Below are 19,899 nucleotides of genomic sequence, written 5' to 3'. Positions count from 1 at the left end.
AATAATTTAAAAAAATATATGGCAAAAGAAATAATAAAGCTTAATATTGATTTCCCATTTTTCTGCTTGCATAGAGCATCCAAAGGAAAAGATGAATAACAGGTGGTGCCAACAAATCTAGAAACCAGGATAAAATGCTTAACTCTTAGCCAATCATCTAATTAAAAGTGCATGAAATAATTTCTCTTCAATTTTAAATGCAATTATCAACTCTGTTAAATACTAATCTTCTTCATATTCAACAGTAATATTTTCAAGTTTGTTAAAATCTACAATAACACCACCTCTTCTATTCGTAGGCTTCATCTGGAAGCAGATGTTTTAGCAATAGAATAAGCTACTCAAATCTCAACAACTCCTTGACAAGATCAAGTATAGCACAACAAACATCAGGGAAATATAAAGATTTGCAGCGCATGCCCCTGGTAGATCTTGGAAGGTAGTGTTCAATGCTAGCAGAGGGCCAGAATTCAGCCGAACATGGTGAAATAATCAGATTTCTACCATTTTTAGGGTTGAATAGCTTCCATTGGAGAACCTATAAAATAAAAAGCAAGTTATGGCAATTATTTTGATACAAAACCTAAAGAAACATGATGGGTATTGAAGAATACATACTACAAAAAGTGGTGTGGTTCTGGAATACGGCTAGCGAAAAAAATATTGTCATCAGTTTGAGCTTAATCTTGACTTCCCATTTTTCTGCCTGCATAGAGCATCCATATGAAAAGGTGAATAATTGGTGGTGCCAACAAATTTAGAAACCAGGATTTAAAAGATGAGCAACCAACCAAAATGAATCTTTCTTTTCCTGAGCTAATAACTCTTCAAAAGAAATGTCAGCAAATTCAGTATCTGTGCCTTCCATCAGCTCACCAGACTTAGTCTCTAACTCCATGCAAGCACCAATTTCAAGCATCTGAGAGATAGAGAGAGACAGAGATCAGAACCATAATAATATCTCTTCTACTTGCAATAAGAGATCAAAAACAAAGGGAGGAAAAAGATATTTCAGTGATCCTTTTTACTCATTTGCGTGGAGAAGTAATAGCTCTATGGAGAAAAGCAACATTAATTCTGTGTGGATGTTTGCTTTCTTCCATTTTTTTTTTTTGTTGGTTGGGGTAGGGAGGGGGTTTGGAGTTGTTTCCAACTACAGAGAAACAACATTTGGAAGCGCGATATATAACAAATTCCCGACACATTTTAACTTTTTGAACAGAAGTTTAAGTTGGAAAATGTGTGAAGTCTACTGTTGTTGCAAACTGCAATCTAACAGAATTGATGTACAACCCAAAAGGTAATCAATCTTCCAAATTCAACCACATCATAATAGCTGTAAAGTTCTAAGTACTGAAGGGCAATGATAAAAACTTCCATGAAACACAACATGGTGTTCCTACTTCCTAGCTTAACATAACTGTCAAAAGAAGAGCGATGGATACAAACAAGCTTTATTCCCAACAAAGATCTGTTATCCTTACTCAGAAACTAGATTGCCAACAAATTAACAAAATTTACAATAAACAAACTATCAGAATACAGGTCTAAACTGTACCTTCTTATATGCTGGTGATAGTTTAAGTTGCTGTTGGAGCAAATTATAGACAAATGAATCCTCTTCTAATCTCTTCTGTTCCATTTCTAGCTTGTATATCTAAACATGCAAAGCTATCCACTATTAGAGGAGATCAAGATGAATGATAAGAACAAGTTAAAGCCAGATGCTTAAGTTTATCTCATACGGTTGCTCACCTGCTGCCTCAGGCGATCAAATGAAGATCGATCTGCTTTGAATAGTAGAGCCTTTGTTATCGTAAACTTACGTTTGATGACCTCAGACCTGCAGTAAGATCATAGCAAGGAAGTCATCAACCGTGCCAACATTCAAAGGACAGATTAATGGTGAAAAATATGAGGCAAAAAACAAAAGAACCAGTGCCAGTATCAAAATTCAAAAAATTCATGTTTTAAGGAGTGAAGAAAGAAATAGAAAAAATTTTCAATATTATAGCATTTTGGAAATTCCTATAGATAGTACCAGTATAATTTGTCAGTGGGAGATGATAAAATCAGTTTAGAAATTGCATAACAAACAGAGTAGATGTAGTTAAGGACTTGGAAGGGAGAAAAAGTGCAGACAAACTTATCACATAGATCAAAATTAAGCAGCATGTTTTCCAAAAACAATAACAACAAAGCTAAAAGGAAATAACTGAAAAGCGAAACCAAAGATTTAGATTCTTAAAACATGACAATAACTATGAGTTTACTTGTGCTGCAGCTCATTTTTGGCCTCAATCAAGCAATTAGCAAATTCTCCAACCTACATACGAGAGGATAGTATGTTACAATTGTTGCATATTCAAAATAAAAAATCCAGAATAAAAAAGAGGCAGGGGAGGATCAAGATATAGCTTATCAATGCAACTGCTAACAAATTTCAAGATAACTTTATAGGGAAATTTGTAATCTTGTTCAGAAATTCAGATATCTAAAGTGTGCAATATGAAGTAAAAGGCATGACTTAAACTAACGCCAGCTTCATGTTTTCTAGTATGAATAGACCAAAAAAAGGCATTAAGAGGAGAGTATAAATTTAATATTTTGCACAATGATGCCATAAAACAATAAGAAGAAAATACTGGATAGTAGTTTAAAACCCCAATTCTTACACCCCTGTAACTGTCAGAGCATAAAAAAATAGGGTTCTTGGAGCATTTACAGGTACTTGAAACTTTAAAATGCAGCATACAATGTTAGATACTAAGCCTAAATTTCTCTGGGGGAAGCTATTTATAATCAATCATTCAGATGTCATATGAAAAGCATGTATCTTTATTTAAGAGTAAATGATTGTCTAAAAGATGAGGTTGGGATGCAAGAAAGATCTCAGCTTGAATCAGGCTTAAACTTGGGAGCCTTGAGTTGATGTCAAGTTATAAGCCTTACCATTCCTTATTAACAATGTTACAACTGAGTCCCACTGTCTGCTCAAAAATGCACCAGACAAATCCAATACAAAAATCTTATGCCAGTTATGTGTTTCAAATCAATTTCCAAGTAACAGAATAATATAATTACTTTCGTATGTAGCTGGAAAGAATTGTATTGAATACCAAAATCTTCTTGTATTTGGCTCCTGAAAGTTGCTAAAGCAATGATATCCATTTGGCCAATAAAATTTCGAGTCCGTCGATGCTTCCAGCACATGGTTTACAGAAGCAAGTGAAAGCTCTACCTCCCAATAGTCCAAAATCTGCCAGTAAAAACTTGAATCCACAACTTCACCAAAACCCTCAAGTTTCCCTTAATTAAATCCTATAAGACCTTAAAACTAGAATCATACTTTCTATTATTCAACAGGAAAGATGAAAGCTTCGCTACAATTTCCTTGTACTAGCAAGTAGCAACTTTCTAAGAGGACCACATTAGTACCATATGATTATAGCCCCAGCAATATGAGAACATAAGTCATTATGACTTTCCAACTGCTGGCAGAGAAGAATGCCAGCAAACTAGTTCTTTTTCAGAAATAAACAGATTTAGGCACTCTAACTCGCAATTTAATTAAGAGCATTGTCTCACATTCAGCATTTCTGTAAGTTCATCATAGCAATATTTCATTTCTGTAATATTTATTATTAGTTCCTTAAATAAATTAACAGATAAAAACACCATCAAAAGTAAAAAAATTGAAAGGTGATAATAAGAAGGAAAAAGAAAAAAATAGAACCAACCTGCACCAATGTTAATCCTTTGTTTTCATGACACTTGACAAGCTGATCATATTGTTGCTTGATCTTCCTTTGCGTTGCACTACTCGTTGATGTAAACGGGTACAAGCAAACCAGCTCCGGCTTGCGTTCTCCCGATTCTTCCCTTTTCTTCTTCTTTTCTTCTTCCTGACTAAAACTACACCTTTCTTCCCCATTTGCTTCTTCACCTTTGGAATCCAATCTCTTCTTCTTCCCTCTTTTCTTCTTCTTCTTTGTCCTCTGGTCCTCACCACCTGATTCACACAGTTCCCCTTCTCGACCCGACCCGACTTGACCCGTATCTTCCCTGGATTGGTTTTCACCTGTAAACAAACCAGCCCATTTTGCAGAATCAGAAGGCAAGATCTCTAGAAGAAACGAATAGAGCAAATGGGTCGGGTCGTGTTCCCGGGTTCGGGATTTTTTATCAACAATATCGGAGAGAGACTGGTTCAAAAGGGCCGGTTCATTCTGGGACTTTCCTTCTTGTTGTTGTTGTTGTTTATGGAGTTTTTTTATAGTAAAATGAAAAGAATAAGAATAAGAATAAGAAAGAGAGAGCGACAGAGAAGAGAAAGAACAAGAAAAGCATTTGGAGGGATTGGTTAAAGTTATAAACAAACAACAAATAAATGGAAAGTAAAGGAAGAGAATGTTGTTTATAATTTTATGTTAAGATAAAAAGAGAACTAAGAAGAAGAAGATTTGAAGGTTTAGCCGCCATTAAAACGCGTCATCACGACAAAAAAAGAAACAGAGAGATAAATAGTTTGATATTTGGTTACAACGTGGGTTACGTTCCTAGTTCTGCTACAAACAACAATGGCAAAGGCAGTGTCTTTTTTTTTTGTAGATTCTATTCTATTCTAAACGATAATGTTCGGGTTTTGACAGTGTGGGATGATAAATCTGGCAAGCGGTTTTAAAGCCGTTGATCAAGGAAAAATATCAAGTGGTCAAGGAATATGGTCAACGTCAGTGTGTCGGTTTTGGTAGGTGCTAGATCAGGCGATAAGTTTTTTTTTTTTTCTTTTTTTTTTATCTTTCTGTTATTGGATTCCAACTCAAAATTTTTAATTTTAAAATTGACTTTATTATCATTAATTAACAATTCATTGATTTCATGCTAAATTATTTAAGTAGTTATTAATTAATTTTCAAATATTTAAATTCATTTGGAAAAGATTCAAAGATATGTGTGCAAAAACAACAAAAACTTTAGTTTAATATAAATAAGGGTTAATGTTATACATCATTTTTAAATTATAATAACTATTTAATTTAACACATGAATTTTTAAAATATAAATAAGAGTTAATATCATAAATGATTATTCAATTATAATTTATTGTTTGAATTTTCAAAATTTTTAATGTGTATTTAAATCATAAATATATTAATTAATGTGATATTTAAAAAATTATTGTTTTATGATATATTATTATTTAAAATTAATAATGTTAAGAATGAGTATCACTCACATTATCCATATATTATATTATAAATTTTAAAAATTAAATATCATATTAAATATTTTATTATAATTTAACGACCATTCATGATATTAAATCCAAATTTAAAAGAGTATTAGGTTTGTGGTTATGAGGTTGCCCTTAGTTAAGTCTTCTTCACCTTTGCTTTAGCTTATTTAAGTTTTGATACCTTTTGTATGCTTCCACTTTGATGGACCTTCAAGGGCAAACAATGAAAACTTTTTCTAGCAGTCAAGTAGCATGGAATAGCAAATTTGCTTTGAGCCAATGGCTTGATAGATACCTCCTTTCATAGTTTTATATATATTTGAGATTGTACGAAATTAAATTTTTATTTTAGTTTTTAAAAGAAGTCTAAAGGTTTTTTTTTTTCTTTCAAGTTTAGTGTTGACATGTGAGTATGAGAGTGGATCACTGGACTGGATGCTTAGATCAAATTGATTCACCTAATTTATAAATAAAAAAAAAATGCTTCGCCATGACTAACAAAGCTTTATAGGTCAACAATGGATAATCCTTCACTAAAACCAAGAAAGGAAAAATAAAAGGATAGGAGAGCTCCAGGAAATAAAGGAAAAGAGATAGATAGAGGAGAAAGGGAGAGAAGAAGAAAAGGATAGGAGGCTTTTAGCTTTACTTATTACAAGATATGATGGTTTATTTATAATTGAATTAACCTTGGTTAAGTTAAAATACAATTGTAGTTAAAATACAACTCTGGTTGAGTTATGTTTATTGTTTGTTGTAGCTACAGTTACTTCTACAATGTATTGTCTACTGTCTGATTGATAACTGTTGGCATCTGTAATAGCTGACTTGCTTTTACTTTTAGAGTTGTTTGCTCATTGTTGGTGGATGGCTGAACTAGCTTATCTTTATCCTTATTGGGTATTATTTAGATTGGCTAGCTTTTCCTTATTTGGATTGAAAGATTGAGGGGAGTTGGATTTGGATCTATTTCATAAGTTCCATCTTTCTTTGTATTGAACAAAAGATGTTGAGAATGATCAATATCTTCCATTTCTGATAATTTTTTAATTAACTCTAGTGCTTTTGGATCAAATGGAGGAAAATTAACTCCTAAATAGGAATACGTCCTTTGAATAAGGATTCACCTTCCATTTGTCTGTGCTGAAATCCTTGGGTGACTTGGATTTTAAGTTTCATTTAACAAGGATTTTGCATAATTCATCATCTGTATTTTTTATTGAAATTGATATTTATTGGAATTAGAGAATTTTTGTAATGTCTAATTTAATAACTCTTGGTTATCAATGAAGTCTTCAAATTGGGTTTCAATCAGAGGACTAGACATTAATTTTTGAACCTCATCTTTTTTTATGATTTGCATTTTTGAGATTTCATCATCTGTTAGATTATAAGATTCTCCTATGACATCTCTTAAAGTAGTCATCTGTTGTGTTTCAATAGAAGATATTTTAAAAGATATTTCTGATGCTTCAGCTAGGTTAGATGAAGTATTTATCATAAAAATATATTTTAGTTCAATATCAGAAGAATTTGATTTTGTTTTAGAAATTAGTTCACAAAAAAATTCATCATCAGGTAATTCTTCACTAAAACAAATACTTAATCCTCATTCTTCGAGGGTTTTGATAACTTTTTTAGCACTTCTCTTTTTTTTAGGACAGTGGATTGCTATGTAACCTTCTTATTCGCATATAAAATATTTATAATTTGTTTTCTTATTAGAAGTTTTTCTTCTAATAACTAATTTATTTCTTTTAGAGACCTTATTTTTATGTTTCCATTTTTTCATAATATACCTTTTTTGTCTTTTATTTTTTTTTATAAAAATGATTAGTTTATTGTTTACAGCCAAATTCAAATTCATTTTTTAAAATCTCAGTGCACTGCTTGTTACTAAGTTTGCTTTTACCCTGTTTAGTAGCTTTTTACTTAAGATAATATTGAATAATCTATTTTTGAATATAATTAACTCTATTTCTTAGAGTATCATAATAAGATAAATTATTAGTACTTGTATTAGAACTAGCAGATGTTTTAATATGTAATTCTAAATAAGTAGAATAATTTTGTAAATATAATTCATCCCATGGTAAGGGAAGTTTATGAAAATATTACTTTTTTCAAAATGCTAAATATGAAAATATTACTCTTTTCAAAATGCTGAATGTTCTTCCTTCAGTTTTTTATATTCACTTATATACTTTTTTGAGTAGTCATCAAGGTTTTTGATTTTACAAAGTTTTAGTTTTGATAGAATATATTAAGCTTTACTGTTAGGATCAACTTTATCTATTCTACCATAAAACTCATTTTTCAAGATCTAGGTTAGATATTTGAGTAAATCAGGGATTGTCGTAATTTGATTTAGTAAATTCCCTTTTTGGGTTTTACTAATTTTAGAGTTTTCTCATTTTCTTAAAAATTGTAAAACATTACCTTGCCAGGTGTCACAAAAATAATTTAAAAAGTTTTCTTTGGTCCAATTATCTTTGTAGTTAATTACTATAATAGACATTGACTGTGCCTGATCTTCTATGATTTTTTCATAGTCAGATATAGAGACTTTGGTTAAGTCTAAATAAATACCACCTGCTGTAACATTTCTCTTGTTTAAAGAATCTACGGTGATTGAATTAGAACTTTAGGATGTTTGCCCTGGTTTTGTTTATTTAATTTCATCCTTAATAGTATGTTGTTCAACTATTTCAGGATTTAACATATCTAGAAAACATAAAATATCATTAGTTTTTAAGTTAAAAACTTCTCTTATTTTTTTTTCCTCTGTCAATTATTTGTTGACTAGGAATTGGGTTTTCTTCTTCTATTGTTTCAGAAGTTTCAATTTTAGTTTATGTATCTGTGTTAGATACAATAACTTCATCTTTGACTATTGGGTTAGTAACTAAGATATTAACTTGGTCATCATCACTGCTTTCATCTATTATGTCATAATTCAACATATAATGATAACCAAATTTTTTGAAAAGATCTTCATGTGTTTCATAAAGTCAATCATATTTAAATACTCAACTCTTTAGTTTGAGTCATTTGTTTTTTCCATTTTGGATTTTAAATATTCAATCATATTTTTGTAACATTGAAAGTCCATTTTTTCTTGTTTAGAAAAAATAAGAATTATAAAAGAAAATGATGGTTTATTATCTTTTAAGGTCATTATGGAGTTTCCATAATAAAGAGGTCCTAAATCACTGGTTTGTGATTTTTGTTCTATTTTTTTATTAATATTATCAATTTTATATTTTATATTTTCAATTTTTACAAACAACCTTTTAAAAAATGAAGTAGATAACTCTACTAGTCCATTTATACTATGGCTTATAGCTTGTGGTTAAGATTTTATAGAAGGTTCTATATGCAATCTATAATTGTAAGATTTTTTTGGGCTTATACATTCATCAATTGACTCCATGTTTTAGGTATCTAAAATCGTCTGTTTTTCATCAATAGTTCGAAAAAGTTAATTCAATAGCTTAACCAAGCACAAATACTAGCAAATAGAAACCAGAAAAATAGATATATGGGTTTTAAAACATAAAATAACAATCATAATGTAAAAGTTTAGAAAAACTTAAAAGATAGATGTGGATTGAACTTTCTTTATAAATTTCTAAAAACAAACACACTATATTTAGTTGCAAGGCTCTGATACCATTTACTAAAAGCAAAAAAAAAGGAAAAATAAAAAGATAGAAAAGCTCCAGGAAATAAGGAAAGAAAGGTAGATAGAGGAGAAAGGGAGAAAAGAAGAAGAGGATGCGAGGCCTTTAGCTCTGCCTATTACAAGATAAAAAGGTCTATTTATAATTGAATTAACCTTGGATAGGTTAAAATACAACTGTAGTTAAAGTATAAATTCGATTGAGTTATGATTATTGTTTACTGTAGCTATAGTTACTTCTACAGTGTCTTATCTACTGTCTAATTGATAGCTATTAGCATCTGTAGTAATTGGCTTGCTTTTGCTTTTAGAGCTGTTTGCTCATTGTCGATGGATGGCTGAACTAGCTTATCTTTATCCTTATTGGATATTATTCAGATTGGCTAGCTCTTCATCGTCTGGATTGAAAGACTGAAGGGAGTTTGATCTAGATCTATTCCATAAATTTCATCCTTCTTGGTATTGGAACAAAAGATGTTGAGGATGATTAATATCTTCTATTTCTGACAATTTTTTAATTAAATCCAATGCTTGTGGATCAAATGAAGGAAAATTAGCTCCTGGATAAGAATATGTCCTTTGAATAAAGATTCACCTTCCATTTGTCTATGTTGAAATCTTTGGATAACTTGGATTTTAAGTTTCATTTAACAAGGATTTTGCATAATTCATCACTGTACTCTTAATTGAAATTGATATTTACTGGGATTAGAGAATTTTTGCAATGTTTGATTTAATAACTCTTGGTTATCAATGGAGTCTTCAAATTGGGTTTCAATTAGAGGATCAGACATTAATTTTTGAATCTCATCTTTTTTGATGATTTGCATTTTTTAGATCTCATCATCTGTTAGATTATGAGATTCTCCTATGACATCTCTTAAAGTAGTCATCTGTTGTGTTTCAACAGAAGATATTTCAGAAGATGTTTTTGATATTTCAACTGGGTTAAATGAAATATTCATCATAAAAATATATTATGTTTCAGTATCAAAAGAATCTAATTCTGTTTCAAAAATTAATTCATAAAAACTTTCATCATCAGATAATTCTTTATTAAAACAAATACTTAATCCTCGTTTTTCAAGGGTTTTAATAACCTTTTTAGCACTTCTCCTTTTCTTTAAGGAAGTGATCCTCGTTTTTCAAGGGTTTTAATAACCTTTTTAGCACTTCTCCTTTTCTTTAAGGAAGTGGAGTGCTATTGGACCTTCTTCTTCACATATTAAACATTTATAATTTGTTTTCTTATTAGAAGTTTTTCTTCTAATAACCAATTTCTTTCCTTTAGAAAACTTATTTATAGGTTTCAATTTTTTCATAATATACCTTTTTTGTCTTTTGTTTTTTCTATAAAAACGATTGGTCTATTGTTTACAATCAAATTCAAATTCATTTTCTAAAATCTTAGTGCACTACTTGTCATTAAGTTTGTTTTTAATTTGTTTAGCAGCTTTTTGCTTAAGACAATAATCAATAACCTGTTTTTGAATATAATTAACTCTATTTCCTAGAGTATCATAGTCAATCACAGTTCATTTTATAGATACAGTAAGGCATTCTCGTACGATATTAGCACAGTCAGCAAGGAAAAGTTTAGATTAAAGTGCAAGAATCAAATCAGTGATCATAATGAGAAAAGAAAGTTACTTGAGACAATCAGAAAGACTTGATTTTATTAACTTCTCAAACTATTCTTGCAGGAATAATGAAATGAGGGATTGGCTTCCCAGGAGGCTTTAAAACTTAAAATAGATTACAGGGCATAGACTTTACTGGAAACCAGAGGCTTTCCATATCCTAAACAACAACACATTTGCACATGGACTCAGTATACACAATCGTCTCAATGCGCTTCTACTGGCTTCATCAAATTCTTTGAATTCAGTATGTCATGCAGAAACAAACATTGTATATATACATAGAGCTTATCTGCAATCATTTTCGTGATCTATATGAGCTTTTGCTAAGGGTGTGTTGTGTATTTGTACAACTTCACCCTGGAAAAGCCAAAACAAATGGTCCTGATCTTGGAGTGAGTTTAATTTAATAAAAGACAAGACAAAATGCTGAGTGGCAAGTTGGATTGAGAGAAAATGAATTCAGACCCGTCTATTTCATGTACTTCTGACGTGTTCCATCAGCTGCAGATGACCTCCACAGAGAGTTTCTTAATGACACTAGGACACGGATCTCCTCCAAACATTTCAGGTGCGACAGTCACTGAGCAGAAGTTCTGCCCCACACAAAGCTGCAAGGACAAAGACATAGGTCAATGTTCATGCAGCAAATGAAACAAAGAGCAGTGAAAAAATGAAGAGTTGAAGCGGGAAAAGTTAACTTGGCCAGCAAATGTAGTAGTCAAGAGATTTTCAAGTTTCTTGGTTGTTTGTCCAGCATAAATTTGCTACTAACATGATTTTGGAATGGAATAGGTGACTTAGATATTTTGGTGTATATGTAATCACAGCTCAGTTACTGGCTCATTATTCACGATTCCAACTATAAAAGAAGATGAAATAATGTAGGCAAATGTAACATACCCTATTAAAAGCATCATAAGAGTGGTGAGCATGACAGCTTCCTTCGCGGTAGCTTCCACAGACCCCTTCCGGAGTTCCAAAGCTGGCAAACTTTACTGCCGAGATTTTCTGCCCAGCATCGCACTCCAAATGGACTTTTGGCTTTAGGGGTTTGTTGACTTTACCAGAGGCTTGCATCTGGTAATTCATTAGGGTTGGTTGCCACTCATGGATATCAGCACAAACACTGTCGGTTTCTCTGCGAACCAAATAAATTGCATTTGGGTCTCCACCCCATTCCTCAAAGGCAACCAACAAATTCCCTGTTGGGTTGAGCCATGAACGAGGAACATGATACCTAAATACAAATAACACAAGTCAGTCTATCAAAAATTCCATGCTTGTAAGAGAAACTGTCAAGCAGATTAGTTTGAACTCTTACCATCTTTGGGAGGCCTCTCCACAATTAGTTGTACATTTCTTCTCATTATATGTTCCAGCATAATTACAGTCACCACAATTACCAGATGCTTTATATGCAGGCCAGTAGCGTCCAATACTCTGTCCATTTATCCAAATCTGACCTTTTCCCATACTACCCATATCTAAAGCCAATGGAGCATTTCCAGCTGGAGCATTGAAAGTTGTCTGCAAAATTAAAGAATGTCAACAAATGCTGACTAAAGATGGTATTCAGGTGCATTTTATTTTTATGCATTTTTATGAGTTCACAGTTCAATCAAAATCGTCAACAATTGGTTTTTTTTTTAATGACTATAGGACACCATTGGCTTTAGGGCCGAACAGACCAGGCTTCAAGTATTGACCAAAACAATATTCATGCTTCCCATGCAATTTTTTGTAGGAACATATGTGGTCTTTAGAAACACCGAACAGCGACAATGACCATTGCACTAATGCAACCCTAGATAACAGTTCATTGATTCTGATGTTATTAGCAATATGATTTGGTTGTATTTTAATATACTCACTTTGTACCACGTCAGTGGCTGCTTTCGTGCCACAAACGACCCGTGTGCCCACTCCACTGAGAAACTACCACTTAGTGAATGAAGATTCAATGCTTCTCCCTTAAGGCCAATCTGCAAGGGGATAAATAACCAAATAACTCTCTAGGACATCAAAGAAAACTTGAGAATAAAGACTAGTATTCAAGAAAAAGACCTTGTAAGACCATTTCTGCCATGAGAGATCTCTCCTTCCCTCATTGAGACCATTCAATGTAACTGGGCCAAGAATACCAGCATTCCATGTCTCAAAATGTGGACCAACATTCTGCATTCAAACCACAAATTCTATAATTCATAAAACGAATTCCATTGGCATGAAGCTGCTTTCATCAGAGAGAGAGAGAGAGAGAGAGAGCATACTGGGAGACCAACAGCAATGCTTAGAAGTGAAATTTTATTGATACCAGCTCTCAAATTAACGCCTTGGCTGAATGTTAGTTTGGGGAATTCTAGACTTCCATAGGCACTTCCTGACAACCAATTAGAGGGAAAGAAAACATATCAAGGGAAAAAATACTAATTATCCTTAACAAATAGGCATCACAAGCTCATAGGTACTATCGACCTACATTGGGTAGTTTAAAAAAGCAAAACCAAGTACATTAAACTTCTACGTATGTGTGTTTTGTCAACTTAGTACCAATTTCTTCATGTTTTAGTTTACTTATTATTGAAATATAAAGTTGTGCACTAATCTAATGACCAAAAATTATGATTTACGTACTAGTCTTTCCCATTTTTATCAAGGATAATGTTCTAAAACATCAACCCAAGTCAAAAGCCAAAAATATAAGCATAAAACACTAACTCCAGCAATTACTAAACCATACTATCATCTGAAGTGGTTTTAAAGCAACCTAAAACCAACGACAGGCCCACCTGATAGTTGACCATTAACAAAAACATGCAAAGCATGGCCAGCTGATAAGATAGTAAGAACAGGAGATTTTCCATTCTTCAAGAATCCTTCACTGGGGTCAATCTTGATGCTGTAAATAGAACGTAGAAAACATTAGAAAGTCAAAGACTGGTAATAAAAAAGAGTTCAATAGAACCTTGCTTTATTCCTCAAGGAAAAAAAAAGCTTTGCAATAAATGAGTTGCATAAAGACAGATGATGCAAATTGAAATGAGGTTCTGCTATTCACTACTTACTCTGTTGAGTACCACAAATAGTCAGATACATCTCTGGTTGTATTTATCTGCTCCAACAACCCGACCATTGTGAATGAACTGTCAACATCCGAAGCTGTCTCTTCATTGTATGCCTGCCAAGAGAATCCTGCATGCATGGGAACAGGAAACATTTTCTTCCGTGCAATTTGCGCACCAACCTGTTAGGAAGTTTCTTATAAATATCAAAATCATGTTTACTTCACACTGTCAACCGAAAACAAAAAAAAAAAACATTGGTTAAGTCCTCTTGTATTTATTCTATGTAAAAACTTCAAGGCAGAAACCATACAATTAATAAACAAGAGGTGATATTGCAAAAATAGCATGTTATGATATTAAATTTGATAAACTTCATTTTCAAGATGCTTGGACAGAAATCAATCTTGACACATAGTATTGCTGAAACAGGAACAAAAAACTGATTTCAAGCTTATCAAATCTTTGTTCTCACCCTTGCAGTGTTATACACAGTATTCTTACAGTCAGGTAGAATGCTGATAGACCAAGGAGGCAGGTTGTAGTGCATGTTTCCAAAGGCAACTTTTGCAAACGATCTTGAGTTGTAATTTGCAAGGAAGGCGGCACAGCCTCTGGAATTATATTTGAATACATGAGCCTGTATGTTTAGAGTCAAATTATAGAAGTTTCAAATGCAAACCAATCAAGAATAGGATTAAGGTTCTCAGAAATATAAGTCCTATTAACCTCCTGATAGTTTCCAAGTCGCATCACAGTGGGATCCCCAGATACTAAAGCTGGTTCACAGAGCTTTATTGCTCTATGCAAATCTTTCAAATGGCCCCACTTGGGTTGCCTCAAGAGTCCTGCATGACAAGAAATTGTCTCCTCCAAATCAATCTCAAGGAACTAATCCTTAAAATATAATTTCACTCAATATGAATGCTAAAAGGCGTAGAATGTCTGGTTCAAACTAAGTACAAAATAGAAACTAGATGATGCATAGCTAACTTCAAGAATGCAACATTGATACTTTGTGCATACCGTATTCATCAAGAGGAGCATCATAATCATAGGTTGTAGCAATGAAAGGACCCCCAGCAGTTCGGCCAAAATTTGTTCCTCCATGATACTGATAAAACAAAAAACAAGCATAAAAGACTCACTCTTCCAGCAATTGAACTTGGTAAATTCAAAAAACATTTTGATTACCATATAATAATTAATGAACGCTCCTCCTTTCTGTATAAACCTTGCAACTGAAAATGCCAAGTCTTCAGCAGGTCTGTAAGGAACTGCACCTCCAAACTCAGTATACCTACACCGTCAAACAAAATGAATCATCAGCTAGGAGAATTTGTATCTTCTTGTGAAGTTGTAGTTCTTTGGAACAAGGGAGAGCTACAAAAGACAATTTCTCACAAAGGCAAAAATAAACTTACCAGCCTGTCCAGGCTTCAGTCCACATCTTTGGTTTGTAGGCCTTGTTGGGAGAAAAGTAGTCACAGTAGAAACCATTGCAGGTGTTAATCTGTTGGAAGAAAATAAAAATTAAGAAAACTCAAAATGAATAATTTCAAAACAACACCTCACCTTGCACAGAAACACATGATAAGACTAGATTATTCCAATAGCCAAAAATTTCAATCAAACATCTAATCCTTGTGTATCTACGTAATTGGTTAACAACTTGGAAATGCTCTACTGCTTTGACATCTCCAAGCATTGGAAAAGCCGAGGTATTCTTCACCGACAGTACACTACTAACTATGTAAGTTCAAATGGGTGCAATAATAATTGATGAAAGGAACACGGTCATCAATATACGGTCATCAATATATGAGTACAAAAACTGAAAGTCCAAAAAGAACAAAATGCACTTTAACAAAATTGACTAGGAAAAGAGCAAAGCTGAGCCATGTGCAATGAGAAATAATAATTCATTTCAACCATGAGCAACAAGCAGACAACACACTGTTCACCAGCAACCCACTAAAGAAGATTTAACATAATATGACGGCCATTAAGATTGATATAGAACATAACAAGAAAAGGTTAAAAAAAATGGTTAAAAAGATGAAAGGCATAGTATACTTACAATAGGATCGGGTGCATCATCTTGCTTGCACATGACCCACGGGACACCAGTGCCTAGTCCCACAGCCATTTTAACTGCCCAGTCACTGTAAGCTTTACCCCGTGCACCGAGTTCATATTCCACAGGTCCATATTCATTTTCAATCTGATAAAAGCAGGAATTACAAAAGAAACTTTTTCTTAGCTCATAATCGTTTTCCAATGAATTGACAATTAAACTGAGAGCAGAGGGCCAGTATCCATATCTTAAACTGAGAAAACTTGGAACAAAATGCCAGATCAAGAAATTAGCTATAACTATAATGTAGCAATTTGCCTACCTGAGATAGAATAATGGGACCTCCTTGAGACGCAAACAATCTTTCATCTTTCATCATATCCACAATCTTTTTTGTAAATATTTGCATTTGAGCCTTCATCATAGCAATTTACTGAGTGAGTACATTGGTTTCTCAAAAACAAAATCCAGGACAGCAAAGGGGGAAAAAATCAATTTTAGCAACATTAAATTAGAAAAGAATATTAAATGAATACAATGAAACTACAGATGGACGGAGGGATATTGGCTAACCTTGAAAGGCCCATTGTTTGTTCTGAAATTGATACCTGGAATGTACTTCAGCCAAACAGGAAAGCCCCTGAAAAATAAAATAAAAATCATTGCTTGAACTTTATCGTGAATTTCTTTATATTTTTAGAAAATAAAATATTTTAGCATTACCCAAAGTTCCACTCAGCACAGACATAAGGACCAATCCTCAGATGAACATAGAGACCTGCTTGCTTCACCAGCTTAATAAATTTGACCAAATCATAGTTGCCTTCGAAGTAATACTACAATGACCAAAAATAGAAAGAAAATTCAAAATTTTTTATACCTTTTACTAAAACTACAAGCTCTGTAAACCAAGAAAAAAGAAGGATTTTTTCCCAGGAAAATGTTGCTTTTCATTACTTTGCCAGGAGCAGGCTCATGGCCATTCCAAAAAACATATGTCTGAATCACGTCTAGCCCTCCTTCTTTAGCCTTCTGTATAAGATCTGGCCACATCTGCAAAAAACAAAAAGACCCAAATTTATAAACAAAAATTATTTTGAAGAATCAAACAACTTACAGCAAACTTAAACGTACTACATTAACAGAATAACATACGAGCATGCAACTATGCATACAGAAAGAAGGAAACTTTAGAGGCACCCAGATGAAGAAATGCAACAAAAAAGCTATAAAACTTGGGCTGTTGGGGAAATAAAAGAGATCCAAGAAGTACATTTTGGGGAAAAAAAATGAAGTACAAAGTTCACCTCAGGTGAGCTTCTTGGGTAGTGAATGGATCCAGAAATGAGGATCCTTCTTTGCCCATTAATGGTGATAGCTTTACGGTCATAGGAAACAGAACCAGTAACTGAACAAACCCAGAAAGCTAACAGAACAACCAACAAAGCATTCCACATTACGGGAAGCTTAGAGTTGGAGTCCATGGCCATGGCAAAAAATGAATTTTTTTTAAATGAACAAATGACCCTCTTGCTTAGACAAAGCAATGCCCTTTTTTGCCATATTCTTTCTCCTGTACACTTTATTCTATTCTTCCCTATCTAGGGATAGAGAAAAAAAAAAGTTTTAAAGAGAGCAGGGAAAAGAGAGGGAGAGAGACAAGTAAACAAAACAGCTAGCTGCGGATGTGTTTGTTTGTCCAATTGAGCTCTCCTTTTTTCTAATGGAAGATTAGAGAGTAGAGACAGTGAAGAGGAAAATAAGATAAAGCCTAACACATTACAATGTGTTACAGCTACTTTTGTTGGGTTTTTTTTTTTTTTTTCTCCTTTATTTGGTTTGTTTGGAGATGAAATGAGAGTTTTAATTCTTGCAAAGAGTGACGGTGCTCTGCAGCTGCATTTAAACACAGAAGCATGGAGGTTGAAAGTGAAAAGTGGGACCCTTTTTGAAGACCTTCAGTTTAGACCCCGCTCTCCCGCCTCACTTTTTACGCTTAACGCTGAGTCGCAGAGCTTCAATCCAACGAGGTAATCATAGTTTTTTTCTTTTTTTTTAATGTCACGAATTGATTTTATATTATTATAAAATATTTAATATATTATTTTAATTTTAAAATTTTTATATAATATTTAATAAATATATGAATTAATATGATATTTATTTTTAATATTATTAATTTCAATGAAAACATTGGATTGATAATTAAAATTTCAAATATAATTTAAATATTAATTATAATTAAAATTTTAAATATTATATTAATTAATAAATTATAATTTAAATATTATATTAAATATTTTTAAAATTTAAATTATATTTAATATTTCATTATAATTCAAAGATATTTTTTATATTATACCAAGTTTTTTTTTCATTTTCCCATCATTAAAATTATTAGTGTGAGTTAATTATAGTTTAATTGATTATTAGTAGTATTAAAATCGTAATAAAGGTAAAGGTCTGTTTGGCGATACATAAAACGTGGTATATTTCTTTCTACACCTGTTTTTTTCTTTTGGTTTTTCTAAAATACAAAGATTCGCTATACAATCCCAAGAAGGGTCGGTTCCTAATCAACCGAACATGAACTTCATCCTAGTTTTTTTACTTCATCTCACTTCCGCTCGCTATAACCGCGCGTGGGAAATAATGACAGGTAGGGTGATCCCAACTCACTGAGTCACTATTAAGATATTTAACTTTTCTTTTTCCTTCTTTTTTATCATAAAGAGTTTATTTTAGATGGCAAATGGGGCTATGGTATTGGTAATAACTATTTGCAGTTGAATGCACGTGTAGTAGAGGCGCGTGGAAGGACATTATTTAATATTGGTAATTACGATAAATGTTCTGGTATGGCGTTATGTTTGTCACAGGGATTGGTTTTACAGGCAGACCACCCAAACATAGTTCAGTTCACTGCTATTTCCACATAAGCATCTTTAGTTAATGATTAGGTGATCTGAATTCAAATTTTATATAATTATTTTTAATAATTAATAATTTTAAATTTTAATGTTTATAATTCTTTTTTATATTAAAAAAATTAAGTAATTTATTAATAAAATATTAAATTTTAATTTTAATAATCATAATTTAATTTCCAATAATTTCAAGTATAAATAAAATGGCACATATTTATGGATCTTAAACTAATTTTTCTTTACTGAATGATGATTCCAAAGTACATTTTCTTTGCTTATGGATAAGGGAAGTGGTTGCTAATTACATGTTTAATTACTAAAATGATACAAATTAACTCTTTTGATGTTCTGATTCCTCTCGCAATTGCCAAAAATGTTGATGATTTCTTTATTTAAACTTCTAATTTAGCTGTTACTTTTCCACAAAAGGTAGTAAATCCAATTCAAAATTTAATCAAGTTAATTCATATAATCATTTTTTAATATGTTATATTTAATATATTTAAAATTCAAATCTCAATATTTTTTATTTTTTTATCTCCAATTATGATTTTTTTTTGGTTAAAAATATAAAAATTAAGTGTATATGGATAACAACTTAGTAATTAAGTTTTCATTTATATTAGGAAGATTATAAAAAGTTTTAACTAGCCAATGCAAATCAGCTTAATGAAAGAATTGTTATTTTAATATCTTCCCATCATTAATTTTATATTATTCTCTCAAAAGTTTTTAAAAGAAAGTTAATTAAGAAGGGTATGAACTTCAATGATCATCATTCATTCAAATGTCTCACTTCTCTTCTTTTTTTTTTAATAAATTGGTCCTATATATATGCACCTAGAAGTGGAAGATGAACTTTGTTTATTTAATGGGATATAGGACACCATAACAATATATAAGGTTTTTTTTTTCAATTAAAGAAATGAAATTACCATTAATCATTAAAAATTATCTATTTTATGTGTAATAATCAATGGATTGAAAATTTTAATATGAACTAAATAGGCATATTTGACAAGCGTTGGGATCATAAAATTATGTCCCTACTTAACCAAATCAATTATTAAAGGATTCAAGTTCTTGGAACCCCTCCATTAATATTAATTCATATGTTCATGTTGCTATCTTTAGAGCACTAAAGGAAGACAAAGAACATTTTCATGGGAATTCTTCCTAGCTAGTTTATATAATTACTCTTAAAAGATAACATATAATAAATTTGAAATTTATAAAATTTTAATATCTATATCTTTTTTTCAAAATTCA

The 19,899-nt window shown here is 31.9% G+C and overlaps 1 protein-coding gene and 1 pseudogene across 2 annotated transcripts; both read right to left on the bottom strand.

Moving 5' to 3' along the window:
- Positions 1 to 158: 158 nt before the first annotated feature.
- On the bottom strand, positions 159 to 4,493 carry LOC111278982 (uncharacterized; annotated as a pseudogene). Its single transcript, XR_016344051.1, has 7 exons — positions 3,741 to 4,493; positions 2,274 to 2,326; positions 1,756 to 1,843; positions 1,559 to 1,657; positions 792 to 919; positions 619 to 706; positions 159 to 538 (listed from the first exon to the last, which is right to left on the bottom strand). The product of XR_016344051.1 is annotated as an uncharacterized LOC111278982 (transcript).
- A 6,078-nt stretch (positions 4,494 to 10,571) lies between these two features.
- Positions 10,572 to 17,577, bottom strand: LOC111278980 (beta-galactosidase 1-like). Its single transcript, XM_022865790.2, has 19 exons — positions 17,011 to 17,577; positions 16,661 to 16,756; positions 16,427 to 16,539; positions 16,277 to 16,343; positions 16,026 to 16,118; positions 15,707 to 15,850; positions 15,051 to 15,139; positions 14,821 to 14,926; positions 14,653 to 14,740; positions 14,356 to 14,474; positions 14,102 to 14,266; positions 13,630 to 13,808; positions 13,354 to 13,463; positions 12,835 to 12,944; positions 12,629 to 12,739; positions 12,436 to 12,546; positions 11,886 to 12,091; positions 11,465 to 11,801; positions 10,572 to 11,172 (listed from the first exon to the last, which is right to left on the bottom strand). The coding sequence occupies exons 1-19, from the start codon at positions 17,191 to 17,193 to the stop codon at positions 11,062 to 11,064; spliced, it is 2,538 nt and encodes an 845-aa protein (XP_022721525.1). The 5' UTR covers positions 17,194 to 17,577; the 3' UTR covers positions 10,572 to 11,061.
- Positions 17,578 to 19,899: the final 2,322 nt, after the last annotated feature.

This window comes from Durio zibethinus, chromosome 8 (assembly GCF_047325235.1).
Source record: "Durio zibethinus cultivar Kanyao isolate XHJ-2024 chromosome 8, ASM4732523v1, whole genome shotgun sequence".
NCBI lineage: Eukaryota > Viridiplantae > Streptophyta > Magnoliopsida > Malvales > Malvaceae > Durio > Durio zibethinus.
This window is presented reverse-complemented; position numbering and strand designations above follow the sequence as displayed.